Source organism: Aethalodelphis obliquidens, unplaced genomic scaffold, assembly GCF_003676395.1.
Source record: "Aethalodelphis obliquidens isolate GAN/ISIS:26980383/991018 unplaced genomic scaffold, ASM367639v1 scaffold33, whole genome shotgun sequence".
NCBI classification, from domain to species: domain Eukaryota; kingdom Metazoa; phylum Chordata; class Mammalia; order Artiodactyla; family Delphinidae; genus Aethalodelphis; species Aethalodelphis obliquidens.
Window position 1 is genome coordinate 3,944,547 of NW_020837977.1, and position 14,977 is coordinate 3,959,523.

The window sequence follows — 14,977 nt, forward strand, 5'->3', positions numbered from 1 at the left end:
AGACCCTTTTGACTTCTAGGCCACATTTCTCTTAAATGTTGGTGTTCCTTTAGCCACTGACCTCAGCATTATGTTTTTTTTTCTCCCCTAAACTCTCTCTTGGAGTGATCTCTTTATTTTCATGGTTTCAAATGTAATCATTTTACTGAATGAGCTGGACTCCATGTGGTGCTGTCTCCCATTGTCCTTTAAAACCTGCTCCGTGGGTTTTCCTTGCCTTGGATGAAATCTCAGGAAGGTTCCAGAATATCTGCAGTCCCTCTGTCAGAAGAACAGTTTCTTTAAAAACAAGAACAGTTTCTTATTAGTCATTAAAAATTTCAGGCCACGGGCTCCCCTGGTGGCGCAGTGTTTGAGAGTCCACCTGCCGATGCAGGGGACATGGGTTCGTGCCCCGGTCCGGGAAGATCCCACGTGCCGCGGAGTGGCCGGGCCCGTGAGCCATGGCCGCTGAGCCTGCGCGTCCGGAGCCTGTGCTCTGCAACGGGAGAGGCCACAACAGTGAGAGGCCCGCGTACCGAAAAAAAAAAAAAATTTCAGGCCATCTAGTATTACATCATAATCCAAAACTTCACTTAAATGAAAGCTCCCCCCTATCCTCTCCCAGCTTAAGCCTGTGGTGTAGAATGTCTGCTGAATATATTCCAGTTGAGATGTAGTAGTGGACATCTGTACTTTTTGTCTCTCTTGCATCTCTTATCTCCCCTCACTCTAGTGTAAGAAGCTTCTTTCTTATGGGAGGTCTCATTTCATGTGATTTGAGTGGGGCTGGCTCCACTCCCACCCATGCTACAGCCCAGGCCTGATCAGTCAGATCACTGATTGGTTGAGAGATGAAGCTGATTAGAGCTAAGTCAATTGGACCCCCCTCCCAGATCTTTGCTGTTAGAATAATCCACTGGGGTTACTGAGCTGGTAGGTTGGCTATGAGTCTGGAGACTAGAGGCCATCTTGAACCCCACAGAGACTGACAGAAAAAGGGCCCTCCACATCAGCTGAGCCTCTGTTCCCAGGATTTCCTAGTGAATTCATTTGAGATAGATTTTACAAGTTTCATTTTTAAAAGGCATGACAGATGACCTATGGGAAACTTTAAATCCTCAAATATGTCCAAAATGGAATCATTTTTTCTTTCCCTTCTATTTTCATTTCTTCTGTCTGTACCAATTCCTTTACTTTCAAATCAGAAACCTTGCATTCAACTCCTTCCTTGTCCCCTATATGCAACAAATCTCAGTCCTGTCTGTTCCCCTTCCTAAATATCTCAAGAGTCCTTTTTCTACGTTCCCTAGTCCAAGCCCTCATCCTCCATCTGTCAGGCCCTTGCAATAGCCTCCTTTTCTGATTTTTCTTTTCTGATCTGACCTGATCAAATCTGTTCAGAACAGTCATTTCAAAATATAAATCTGGCCTCACCACCTCCCATCTGAAAATAACTCTAATTTGCCAAATGATTTCTTTCTTCTTCTTCTTCTTCTTTTTAATATTTACTTATTTGGTTGCGTGGGGTCTTAGTTGTGGCAGGCAGGCTCCTTAGTTGAGGCATGTGGGCTCCTTAGTTGTGGCATGCGAACTCTTAGTTGCTGCATGCATGTGGGATCTAGTTCCCTGACCAGGGATTGAACGCGGGCCCCCTGCATCGGGAGCGTGGAGTCCTATCCACTGCGCCACCAGGGAAGTCCCACCAAATGGTTTCTAAGATAAAGTCCAACCTTGCCAGCCAACAAAGCCTTCCATGGCCAGATCTTGGCTGCCTCTTGTCTCTCACCTCCTTCCATCAATGATTTAAGGTATTTCTTAAAAATTTGATTTAAGAACAGGTTTCCATTTTTTTAAATGTACACCTGTAACTTATATAATACTGTACATCAACTATATCTCAATAAAAAAAATTGTGATGACAGTACAAAAATTCCCTATATTCCTCATTTAATTTCTCATATTAACATCTTATATTAGTATGGTTCATTTGTTACAATCAATGAACAAATATTGATACACTATTAATAATTAAAACCTATACTTAAGTCTGATTTTCTGCATTTTAACCTAATCTCCTTTTTCTATTCCTAAATCCCATTATATTTAGCATCCTGTCTTCTTAGGTTCCTACTTAGGCTGTGACAGTTTCTCTCAAACTGTCCTTAATTTCAATGACATCGACAGATTTTAGGAGTACTGGCACATTGACAGATTTGAGGAGTACTGATCAGGTCTTTTGTAGAATATCCTTATTTAAGATTTGCCTGATGTTTTTTTCTCATGATTAGACAGGGGTTATGTGATTTCGGGGGTGGGGGGGAGACCACAGAGGTAAAGTGTCATTTGCATCACATCTTATCAAGGGTACATACACTCAACGTGACTTATCATTGCCGAGGTTGACCTTGATCACATGACTGAAGTAGTGTTCGTCAGGTTTCTCCACTGCAAAGTTACTTTTTTTTTTTTGCGGTACGCGGGCCTCTCACTGCTGTGGCCTCTCCCGTTGCGGAGCACAGGCTCCGGACGTGCAGGCTCAGCGGCCATGGCTCACGGGCGCAGCCGCTCCGCGGCATGTGGGATCTTCCCGGACCGGGGCACGAACCCATGTCCCCTGCATCGGCAGGCGGACTCTCAACCACTGCGCCGCCAGGGAAGCCCAAGTGTTACTTTTATTTTAAAACCTCACTTACATGGGTCATTAAGAGAATGGGTTTGGAAGGACAATATGGCATACTAGTTAATGAACTCGATCTGTAGACTAATGGAGTTAGAGTTTCCAAGGTAAGATTCTGACTCTTCTATTCAGAAGCTGGGTGACTCTGGCAAACTACCTAGTCTCTCTAAGCCTGTTTCCTAGCCTATAAAATGGGAATTGTTTTAAAGATTAAATAATACAGGAAATACAAGTGCCTCTCACAGTGCCTGTGTGGCACATATAAATACTCAATCCAAGGTAGCTGTTCTCTTGATGGTCATTAATAAGGGCAGATCTGGGAGGATGCCATGTGGAGAAGGGCAGTGGTGGGGCCGGGAGATACAAGGTTTCAACCTTGAGTATTTGTGTATGGCAATTTCAGTTCAGAGCACAGTGTCCAGTCTCTTCTATATTCACAAACTGGTGTGAAATTTGGGGATCTTGACATGGGTATTTCTCAATCACTGTCATACACTCCACTCCTTAGCCAGCATCTCATCCGTCCACTGCAGAGAGAACAGAGTATTTCAGAAGAATAACTAGGCATCACCTCTCATCCATGTGGTGATGTGCCGTTCACCAAGCTCCTTCACATCTATGATTGCATCTGGACTCCACCACCAACCACGTTGGCATTTTCATCCCCATTTTACAGATGATGAAACTAAGGTTCAGAGAAATTTATTTTGTTTTTAATTTATTTTATTTTTGGCTGCGTTGGGTCCTTGCTGCTGCGCACGGGCTTTCTCCAGTTGCGGAGAGCGGGGGCCGCTCCTCCCTGTGGTGAGTGGGCCTCTCATTGCAGTGGCTTCTCCCGTTGTGGAGCACGGGCTCTAGGCTCATGGGCTCAGCAGTTGTGGCGCACGGGCTCAGCTGCTCCGCGGCATGTGGGATCTTCCCAGACCAGGGCTCGAACCCGCGTCCCCTGCATTGGCAGGCGGATTCCCAACCACTGCACCACCACAGAAGCCCGGTTCAGAGAAATTTAAATGACCAACTCCAGGTCACAGAACTAAGAAGTAGCAGAGTTGGGATTCAAAGTCTAGCCCTCTGATTCCAAGTCTAGTGCCTTTTCCAATACGTGTTAAGTGGAGATAGGCGAAAAAGAGGCACACACACGCACACACACACACACACACACACACACAAAGGATGGGAAAGGTAGGCAGGAGGTAAAGTCATAGGATAAGAAAGAACTGTCTGGCAGGGACAAAATCACTAGGGCTGCTATCCCTCCTTAAACAGTAGAGGAAGGGTAAATATGTGTTTGGGCAATGATGGCTTTATAAGTAGATAAAGAAGGACAGTATAAATTATGATAACACAATTGTGGGATTTTTTGACAAGGAAAAGAATTTATCTGGAAAGCTTTGAAGAAACCATTGACTCTCCATTTTACAGATTAAAAATCTAGACCCAGGGAGACACCTGAGCAGCCTCTGATCTTATATCATTAATGGGAAAGCCAGTCTGAAGGCCAGCTGGGACTTACTGTTATGGCTGTTTTGTTAAAATATTGAAATGCTCTTCTCTGTTTTTAACAGCTTTATTAGGGTATAATTCACATACCATAAACATCACCCATAATAATTACTCAATAATTTTCGGTAAATTTATACAGTTGGTCAATCATCACCATAATTTTTAGAACATTTCTATCACTCCCAAAAGAAAATACTGAAATACTTTTATAGTGGTGAGTAAATAGCCACTGCCCGCAGATCCCGAAAAGAATCTCCTTCTGTGGCCTCGGAATCCCCCCCACAGCTACCCATGATCTAAATACAGGTACCTGGCCCTTGGGGCAGGGAGCAACCAGGCCCTTGCTCCAGCACTGAGCAACTTCTGTTCTGCACAGTTGGTACCTGTGCCACATCCGTTGTTAAGTAAGTTTAGTGTCACCCCTGGGAAGAATCAAGGTAAATAATCAACTCTTCTGGTTCCCAATCCAGAACTTTTCACATAGCACACTGCTTTTCAGAAGGACCGGAAAATAAACAAGTGAAAAAGAGAAAACAAGGGCTATGAAATTGTGTCTCCATAAAAGATAGACAGGTTTTGAAAAGGGCAAAGGGTATCCATCATCACCTCTTCAGTAGAGGTGTTCTTACCTTGAGGTTTACAAACTTCCGCCAAGGGATGGACTTCTGAGGGTCAGGTAACCCCCTAAAATACAAAATTTTATGAGTATGAGCATTTTTCTGTGGAGTGGGCCCATGGTTTTCATTCGGTTTTTAAAGGGTTCCTCTTTCCCCGCAAAAGGATAACTTTCTAAGAGGTCTAGGGGAGAAGCAAGCTAGGAATGTGCTCAAGGTCTGCAGACCTGGGTAAAAGAATTCTTGACAGGGAGACAAAAGGAAAGCTGAGAAAGTGAAGACAAGGTTCTCCGGAGTCACAATCTTATCTGCAAACCAGATATGTATAGAAATCAATCGTTTTTGACATGTAAAGTAAGTCACGCAGAATAGGTCACATATACAAACCATATACAAACCAAATTATTTTGTTAATTTTCATTGTCTCTTCTTAGGAGATCCACATGAAATGACTAGTTTAGATTCAAAATTATAAAAATAATACTTTTGTTTTGTAGATATGCTTTTTTTAAAGTATCACTCTAAATCATGAATTTGGAGTTTTTGATACTTTTTTTTTTTTGTCTGCGCCCCTGCGGCGTGTGGGATCTTAGTTCCTCGACCAGGGATTGAACCTGGGCCCAAAGCAGTGAAAGCACGGAGTCCTAACCACTGAAACGCCAGGGAATTCCCCTGATACTTTTTGAAATCCCATTTACAGCTCAGTTGGATTACATTAGCATTTTTAAATTGTTAACTAAAGCACCCCAGTATTTCTACAAAAATTACAATGAAACCAAGTTCCTTATTATACTTATAAAAGTGATTTTTTAAAACTCAAAATAGTACATCATGTCCATTGCATTTTATCTTAGACTTTTAAACATAGTATTTTTTTTTTTTTTTGCGGTCCACGGGCCTCTCACTGTTGTGGCCTCTCCGGACGCGCAGGCTCAGCGGCCGTGGCTCATGGGCCCAGCCGCTCTGTGGCATGTGGGATCTTCCCGGACCGGGGCACGAACCCATGTCCCCTGCATCGGCAGGCAGACTCTCAACCACTGCGCCACCAGGGAAGCCCTAAACATAGTATTTTAAACACATCATTTCAAATTTTGATTCCCTCTGATAGGTGCGTGGAATTTGACACCTGGAAAGAAAACTTGGAGATTTCAGTCTGATTTACTCATTTTATTGATAAGGAAATAAACCCAGAGACATTAAGAGCCTTGACCAAGCTTGCTAATGACAGAGCTGGGCTAAGAATACAAGCCTTGGATTCCTGGCCTGTTGCCTTTTCCAATCCAATAACCAAGCTGCTGGTTGCTAAACTGCCTCTGTTTCTCTGATGAGATCAGCCAGTGGGAGACTAAGAATAAACCACTCTGGGGAGACACAGACTCAAGTAAGGACTCGTCAGCTCTGCCTCTTCATCCTCCAACAAGCATATTCTCATAGGACTGCTCCTAACTCACCGGTCTACTGAATCACTAGAACTCAAGCATTCATAAATCACATGACATTATCAATATTGCAGGATTTGCCCATTGATCCCTTTGTCGGTCCTTTAAGAAATTAGACTATTTGGTTTCCCATATTTCTTCTTTTCTGCCAGAAAGTCCAGCTGCTTTTAGTCCCCTGTGTCACAGGCTCTGCCTTTTCCTTGGCAGGGAAGACCTCAGGCACATACACAGCTTGTGTACGTCCTGGTTTTTCTCTTCCAGGGAGATGGAGGTGGGGGTAGTTTGTGAGGTGAAGGAGAATCACTTCCTTGAACCTGATGGTCATTTCTAATTGCTATGGAAATTAAAAAATGAACATCATTATCAAATCTAACAAAGACAGCTATTATTCCTTAATATTATCTGATACCTATTTTCTGCTTAAATTTCTCCAGTTGTCTCCAAGATATCTTTATTTTTTAAGAGAGAACTTTTATTGTTTTTATTTTTTGGCTATGTTGGGTCTTTGTTGCTGCTCACAGGCTTTCTCTAGTTGCGGCGAACAGGGGCTACTCTTTGTTGCGTTGCGTGGGGTTCTCATTGCGGTGGCTTCTCTTGTTGCAGAGCATAGGCTCTAGGCTTGCGGGCTTCAGTAGTTGTGGCGTGCGGGCTCAGTAGTTGTGGCTCGCGGGCTCTAGGGTGCAGGCTCCGTAGTTGTGGCACACAGGCTTAGTTGCTCCACCACAGGTGGGATCTTCCTGGACCAGGGCTTGAACCTGTGTCCCCTGCACTGGCAGGCAGATTCTTAATCACTGCGCCACCAGGGAAGTCCTCGTATAGAGTTTATGAGAGCTCCACTTCCTCTCCTACTTTTGGAATTGTCAGGCATTTTGTCTTTTGCCTATCTGATAGGAAGCTCCACTCTGTAAAGAAATGAGATGTGTAAAAAACAAACAAAACAAAACAAAAACTGAAGAAATGAGATGTGAGCCTAGTCCTCAAACACTGTATAATCAATTGTTTTAAATATAAACATTTCATGCTTCCTGGAGATAATTATATGCTCCCGCCCCATCTGAAAGTGACTGTTTTAGCTCCTGAGTACATGAGGATCTTTTATATATCAATGAAAGAATGAAGAAGGTAGTGAGGTAATTATGTACTATTTACTATTTCCTGGAAAGATATGACTGGTACTGACTTTTCCCTCCTATGAAGATCCTCTTTAACACATATAAAATCCAAGGGACCAGATGTTGATTTTACTGTGAGGAGTATTAGGATTCCTGTAACCCTTTCTTCCTTATTAGTATTTGTCATGGCAGGTTGTTGATTCTGATGATGTCATAATGCTTTGTTTGTGGGGTCATCTAAAGACACATACCTTAGGAAGAATTGGCTTTTAAACAAAGTAAACCTTAGATGGTAAAACGATCAATTTTCTGAGATCATAGGGATAAAGATCTCCAGAAGAAAATATATCTGGAAAAGCTTTCCTCTTTCATGATATGAGTTTTACTCAGTTGAAATGTAGGCAACACAACTGGGCTGACACCTGGTATGTTTCTGGATCATCCTTGGTTGCCAGAAGCCTGCAAACATTCCTCAAGGACACAGTCATTTTGCACAACAAAGGGAAAACCAGCCCATTTCTGGCAATCGGGTGGAAGTCTAAGAGGAAGAAAAGTATACCAATATAAATTCCTCTCTAGCGATGAAGAATAGGGTGTTTAGTATTATACCATAGAATAAGTAGGGTATTTTAAGGATCTTTTTTCCTTTTTTGAACACATTTTACCTTAGAGAATTTCACAGAGAACATAATGATCTAAAGAGTGGGAAGGATGATATCTTACATTGCTCTTATATTTAAATCTTACATAAATTTCTTAAAAGAACTCCAAGTTAATAAAATGACAGATTTTTAAGCTTTCATTCTGGTAAACTAAAAGCCTTCTACTCATGTATCAGCCACCTACATTTAAAAAAAAAAAAAAACAGAACAGGAAGTGCAAGCATTTGGCTTCCATTTTCCTTTTATAAACCAATAACATCTTCAGTTCTATGTGGCTTCTGATAAATGTTGGCAGAACTGGTGCACTCCCAGAATAAATTCTGTGTACTCAGCTCTCCCTACTCATATACATCCCTAGGTGGAACGACCACAAAACTGCCCACTACAAAACAGGCTGAAGAGAAATCTGGATGTGACAGAAGGTATGTGTATATTATAGCGTGACACTGATACATTAAAAACAATTTCATGTCTAGGGTCAAATCTCTAACCAAGTGTCAGTGCCGTAACACTATAACTATTACTGATACACGTGAAGTTTCAAACTGAGGGGCTAGGGTAACGGGGCAGAAATTGCACACAAACAAAAGAAAAACTTCCAAATGTTCTCTTCCCCTTCAGGCAAGTTTCAGTTCCACAAATCTACCCTTGCCTTTAAAATATCAAAGTGCTGTTCTGCCCTCAATTCTCATCCCGTTGTGCAAGGAAATCTGTGTCTCTCTTCCCCAAATTAGGAATATGAGAAGACTTCCAGGTCCGTAAAGACCAGAAAGCAGCCCTGCGGCAAGTTTTATCTTGCCCCAAAGCTGTGAAAGTGGGCATGGTAGTGTGGAAAAAGCATCCGAATGGAAAAAATCTGTAAACCATACACCTGTGGTTGGAAAAACAAAACAAAAACCCCAAAACCCCCAGATCTGGACATCAGGATCTCGAGGTATAGACAGAAAAAAGAGAACAATCGTGGCTCGGGTCAAAACCCGAGTAGCGTTTCCTAAGCGATCGGGGTAGCGAGTGGGGATCTTAGTGGAGGCTGGGGAGCTGGATGTGACCGAACGTACCGACACCGCCATTCACCGCGGCCGGGTCCGCGCCTCCCCCTCCGGACGCCTACTGCGCCAGCCAATCCCCTCGCGCACTCCCCTTCCCATTGGAGGCCCCGCCCCCCGCGCCCGGGATGCTGGGCCCCCGCGGCGTGACGCAAGCACGGCAGCTCCGCCCCCTGCGTCTCTGGCCTCGCCGGTCTTGGGGGGGATGGTTCTATCATGGCGTCAATGCAGGTAAGAGGAGTTTGCAGCATCTGGGCGGGCTCCGGAGCCACAGGGAGGATCCGAGCGTTTCGTCCGAGGGGGTGTCTGGGACTCTGGGCACCTGGGCCGGCTCCGGAGCGGCGCCGGTAGCCGGTCCTTCCCCAGCGTCCGGGTGTTGGGAGGGGTGAGAGGCGGCGAGAAGAAGGGGGTTTCTCGGTCGGTCGAAGCGGACACCAGCCGGCCGGGAAGTTGGGGGATAAAGAAGGCTAAGGGGAGGAAAGGGCGAAGTTTGATGTTCGCTCAGGGGCAGTGGTCTCGGAATCATCTCCAGCTCACCCGGACGGCTCCCGCTGGCCTGACCCCCGCCCCAGGGATGTCTTTTCCTCCGCGGTCCCCGGCTGGGCGGAAACAGCTGCTGTCGCCGTTGTCGCCGGGGCAGGGGCGGCCCTGAGAGGGGCTGAGTGTGGGGAGCTGAAAAGGCGTTCCCGGAGAAGGCGGCTGGCTGCAGAGGCGTTTCGCGGCCTCTGTTCAGGCCTCCCACGCCCGGCCTCCCTGGCCTGCTCGGCCCCTCGACTCCCCTTTTGACTCTTAGTCCTTTGCCCCAGGGGTACCTTCCTCTTTCAGCCTCCGCACTCTCAACGAACATACGTCCAGCAGCCCATTTTCTCACTCTCCCCGAAGCTGCAGTTAGCCCATCAAAGTCATTTGCCGCCTAATATGCAGTCTCCCCGAGAGACAAGCCACCAGCTCCCCATAGCTCCCGGGATAGATAGCTCGCCCTCAAATCTTTTTATTTCCTACGGTGCCCCACCCTTGCGGTCACGGTTAGGCTACAGCCTTTTACCCCTCTTCGCCAGATCTTTAGTGGAACCTTAGTTTGGTAGGAGGTGTTTTATTAACCCGTGTTGTATTTACCTGCCTTGGCAATGCGTGGTTTTCTGGTTTTCCAACTTAATAGGCTCCTTTTTACCAAATCCAAGGAGTTTGATTTTTTTTCAGGCAAAGATGGCATCCACAGTTGCAGTTTTGTAGAGATTAACTCTGCATTATCTATAGCTTGCATTTAATTTACAGATGAAGACTAGCTCTGTCAAAACATAGAAAGAGAAGGCAGAACTCCCGTTTGGAGTGTCATCTGAGCGCTTTTTAGAGTTTTAACAACATCTTAAAGAAAGAGACCACGTTTTTCTTGGAAGGATTTTATGCTTTTGTTTCTAGAAGAATAAGCACGTTTCCCTGTCCCTTTTTTCCTCTTTTTAGGAGAGAAAAGTGCTTTTCTTTCATCTCTTCTCTTTTCTGAATCTTCTTCCTCTTCTGTGCACGTATTTGCTTCACATTTACTTCTGTGCTTTTGTGTTGTCTGTCCCCTTTCAGCCTCTCCATTCAAGACTCTTTTTACTTTTGCTTCTCCCTCTGGACTTTCCTGCAGAATAGAAAAAGAAAACTGTATATAACATTCCTAGTTGAAGAGATGTCATGAAGTAATCCAGAGAAAAAACAAGAACAATTTCAGGAAACATTATACTTTACCCTAATCTCCCCAGAGACGTTAGAGAAGTTTCATCATTTGGGCCAAAAAAGGAACTGTAGAACACTAGTTGAACAGTAGATCGGCTATATGACCAATTTAAGATTATTTGTATTGAAAGATTAAAATCCACTATACTTGTGATTATATTTGGCAGGAGGATTATAGGGATAACTAATTTGCTGATTAGATTTAGACTTTTAGTGTCTGGAGAAGACAGATTTCAGTTTTTAAGAGAGAAAAACTTGAGTCGGTACAGAACAATGTTGACAGTCTTGAATTTTACATGGCGACTTAAGCAATGGAAACAATACTAGGCAGTGCAATACTGCGTTTTTCTGCATCCCAAGTACTACCTCTGACTGTCTTTTCATCCTTTATTCCTTTGTGTCTTCTGATTAGAGGAATGGAAAACTGATGTTTCCTATTTTAATTAAAACTAAATTCTTCCTTTTATTTGTATTTAAAAAATACCTGATACAGATTTTCTGGTAGTATCTTTTTTATTAAAAATTTTTTTAATCGAAGCATAGTTGATATACAATAGTTTATGTTTCAGATGTACAATGTAATGATTCACAATTTTTAAAGATTATACTCCATTTATAGTTATTAGGAAATATTGGCTATATTCCCTGTGCTGTACAATATATCCTTGTAGCTTATTTTATACATAGTAGTTTGTACGTGTTAACCCTGTCTCCCTATCTTGCTCCTCTCCCTTTCCCTCTCCAGTGTTAACCACTAGTTCTTTATATCTGTGAGTCTGTTTCTTTTTTGTTATATTCACTAGATTTACTTTTTAGATTCCACATGTAAGTGATACTGTACAGTATTTCTTTCTCTGACTGATTTTATTTCACTGAGCATAATACTCTCCAAGTCCATCTATGTTGTTGCAAATGGCAAAGTTTCATTCTTTTTTACAGCTGAGTAATATTTCATTGTTTGTGTGTGTGTGCATGTGCGCACGCCGACATCTTATTTATATGTTCATCTGTTGATGGATACTTAGATTGCTTTCATATCTTAACAATTGTAAATAGTGCTGCTTTGAACATTGGAGTGCATGTATCTTTTACATTAGTGTTTTCGTTTTCTTCTGATATATACCCAGGAGTGGAATTGCTGGATCAAATAGTAGTTCTAATTTCTGTTTTCTGAGGACCCTCAATGCTATTTTTCATAGTGGCTGCACCAGTGTACATTCCCACCAACATTGTACAAGGGTTCCCTTTTCTTCACATCCTTTTCTGGTAGTATCTTGAAAAATATTTTAATATAGATAAACTGAGCTTTTTGAAACACAACACTTTCTGTGTGGTTATTCTGTGTCTTAGAACAAAATTTTTTCCTGACCATCTTAATGGCAAAATTTAACTCCTCAAAACAAATAAATTATACATAAAACTACAGCTTAATTATGAAATTTGTTCATTCACTCATCAGTTATTTTTTTGAGGGCCCACTATGTGTCTGGTATTCATCTAGGTGCTGGGGATACAGCAGTGAACAAAAGCAGGCAAGATTTCTGCCCTTGTGAATGTAATAGTCTGGTTAGGGGTAATGGATAAGAACAAAATATTTAAGTTAATCGCTATTATATTAGAAGGTGATAGTGCTATGGAGAAAAATTGTGGAAGGAGGTTAGGAAATATTTTTTGGATTTTAGTTTGAGTGCTTAGGAAAAAATAAGCTATACATGAATGCTGCTCTAACCATGTCCTTACCTAAAAAAGTTTTCAGTAGATTTCTTTATCTTAACCCGCACCAGGATATTATTGCTGATGAGGAGGTTACTTAAGCTGTAAGAGGAACTGTATTTTAAAAACATGCATATTATACAAATGTAACATAAGACTTGATTACTTACATTGATAAAAATAAATAAATGAATAAAACAAATTAGCCTTTAGGATCATCAGGATATCAAGTAAAGGTAGACTTTGAATTTCTTCTTTGGAGAGTATGTTGTTGTTTTATCTTTTTTAAAAAAATTTTATTGAAGTATAGTTTATTTACAGTGTGTTAATTTCAGGTGTACAGCACAATGATTCAGTTATACATTTATATATATCCTTTTTTAGAGTCTTTTCGGAGAGTATGTATTTTAAAGTTGATGTTGTAACTACTGCAGTATACTCTATCAGTGCCTCTCAGCCTTTTTTTAGGCTGTGGCACACACAGAAAATACGTTTTGAATTGCACACCAGGGTGGGTGAGATTGTTGGAGGCTAGAAGCACCTGGCCAAGCAGTTCAGAGTGAAACACTGGGGATGAGGATCAGTATTCTGGTACACCTGTAATGCTGGGGAAGCTCTGCTCTGTAGTTTTGCTAGAGTTGTTCTTCAATATATAGTTCAAGATTGTGGTTTTCAGATTTATATGAGCCCTTTGAGATGTTCTTTCCCATTTTTTTATTTTTCTTTTTTCTTCCTAGAACAAAGTCACAAATCACCAAGTAAGATATGATTAGATTATGTTTTAAGAAACCATTCTTTGAGAATGGTGGGTTCATGGTGATACTTAAAATTGGCAGGAGTTAGAGTAAAGAAATAGATTTACGTTTAATTTTGATGATTCTAGAATTCTTAAAATATTATGTGGAAAGTTGTCGATAACAAATTTTTAGATTTAGCATTTTCGGGACTTAGATAATTTGGTACAAACTTTCTATCCCCAAACTACAAAAGCATTATTAAAGTGAATTTTTATGTGATTCAAAAAATATCTTAAAAGTGTAGCAATATTAGGGTATTCTGTTTTCAGCTAAACCATAAAACAGTATTTTTTGTGTTATGTTTCTTTTTTCATTTTGTACATAATCTTTTTTTTCCCTATTGGCTCATTTCATAAAATAATTAATATTGCCTCCTGGATATTTCTGATTTTAGAATTTAGCTGTTTGATTCAGCCTTTATGTTAGAAGTTTTTAAGTATACCTGGTATACTTTTCTAATTTAACCATCTAGATTTACTGATGTAATGAACTACTTTTACCTTATGTCTTAAGATCTTAGAAAGTCAGTGTATAGTAGTTGATATTTGTCAATTCCAGAAATAGTGATATAATTGAAAGAAATGGTCAGTTGAATTACTCTTGCAGATTTTCTGCGTTATCTTCCTCTCTCTTACTTAATTGGGTCTCAATTATTTTGGATTATTCACAACTCTGCATTGCTGTTTACTCAAATAATTGGTGTAGTGATTGAGAGAGGTAGAGTGTGGCCTCTTGCTGACATTATTGTTGTCATGTTACCTTGACAATTAGATTTCATATGACTGTTGACATCATTATGAAGGGTTACAGCATAATTAAAAGTTAGAAAACTGACTGTCATCATGGATCCTGAGGCTTACTGAGCACTGGAGACTTGGGGTGTATAGCTAGAATTACAGTATCTGAGAAGGTTGGCTAGGTACTCTGGCTAGGAATGGGGCTGACAGAGAGCTGTTGGAGCAAGTGCTGAAGGAAAAGGGGAACAGCATAGAGTAGAATTGACGGTGTTCTGTGTGAATGAGAAACATAAGTAGATAGTAGACTACATTGTGAACAAAAGCATAAAGTTGGGGTCATCATCTTAATTCTCAAAGCAGTCATTGTGGTATTTTTCTTTTTGCTATTAATCAATTACTACTTTACAAGATGCCTTCTATTTTTGTCCTAAAGTGTTGGTTTGGGTCTTTCATTTAACTTTTTAGGTCTCTTCCACTCCTCTGGGCCATAGATTCTATTAGAATAGGAAAAAAAAATCCTTTCTCACTGTTCCTTAAATGTGCACATAGTGACTACAGTAAATGCTTGTCAGTTACTTGACATAGCAAATTCTGCATTAATTTAGTTCTATTTTAGAGAAATCCAAAAAATTTCACAATTTGTTTGGAAACACAAACGATCCCGAATAGCCAAAGCAATCTTGAGAAAGAAAACGGAGCTGGAGGAATCAGGCTCCCTGACTTCAGACTATACTACAAAGCTACAGTAATCTAGACAGTATGGTACTGGCACAGAAATAGAAATATAGATCAGTGGAACAGGATAGAAAGCCCAGAGATAACCCATGCACATACAGTCACCTTATCTTTGATAAAGGAGGCAAGAATATACAATGGAGAAAAGACAGCCTCTTCAGTAAGTGGTGCTGGGAAAACTGGACAGCTACATGTAAAAGAATGAAATTAGAACACTCCCTAACACTGTATACAAAAATAA

At 41.4% G+C, this 14,977-nt stretch overlaps 1 protein-coding gene across 2 annotated transcripts in view; it reads left to right on the forward strand.

Annotated features, from left to right (window-relative positions):
• Positions 1-9,167: 9,167 nt before the first annotated feature.
• The window catches only part of UBE2W (ubiquitin conjugating enzyme E2 W), a 76,097-nt gene continuing 70,287 nt past the window's right edge, over positions 9,168-14,977 (forward strand). The window contains exon 1 of one of the 2 annotated variants that reach the window (XM_027127895.1): positions 9,168-9,266. In XM_027127895.1, coding sequence (XP_026983696.1) covers positions 9,252-9,266 — 15 coding nt within the window. In that variant the 5' untranslated portion in view covers positions 9,168-9,251. The remainder of the gene's footprint in view (positions 9,267-14,977) is intronic. The other variant, XM_027127894.1, reaches the window with a different exon arrangement.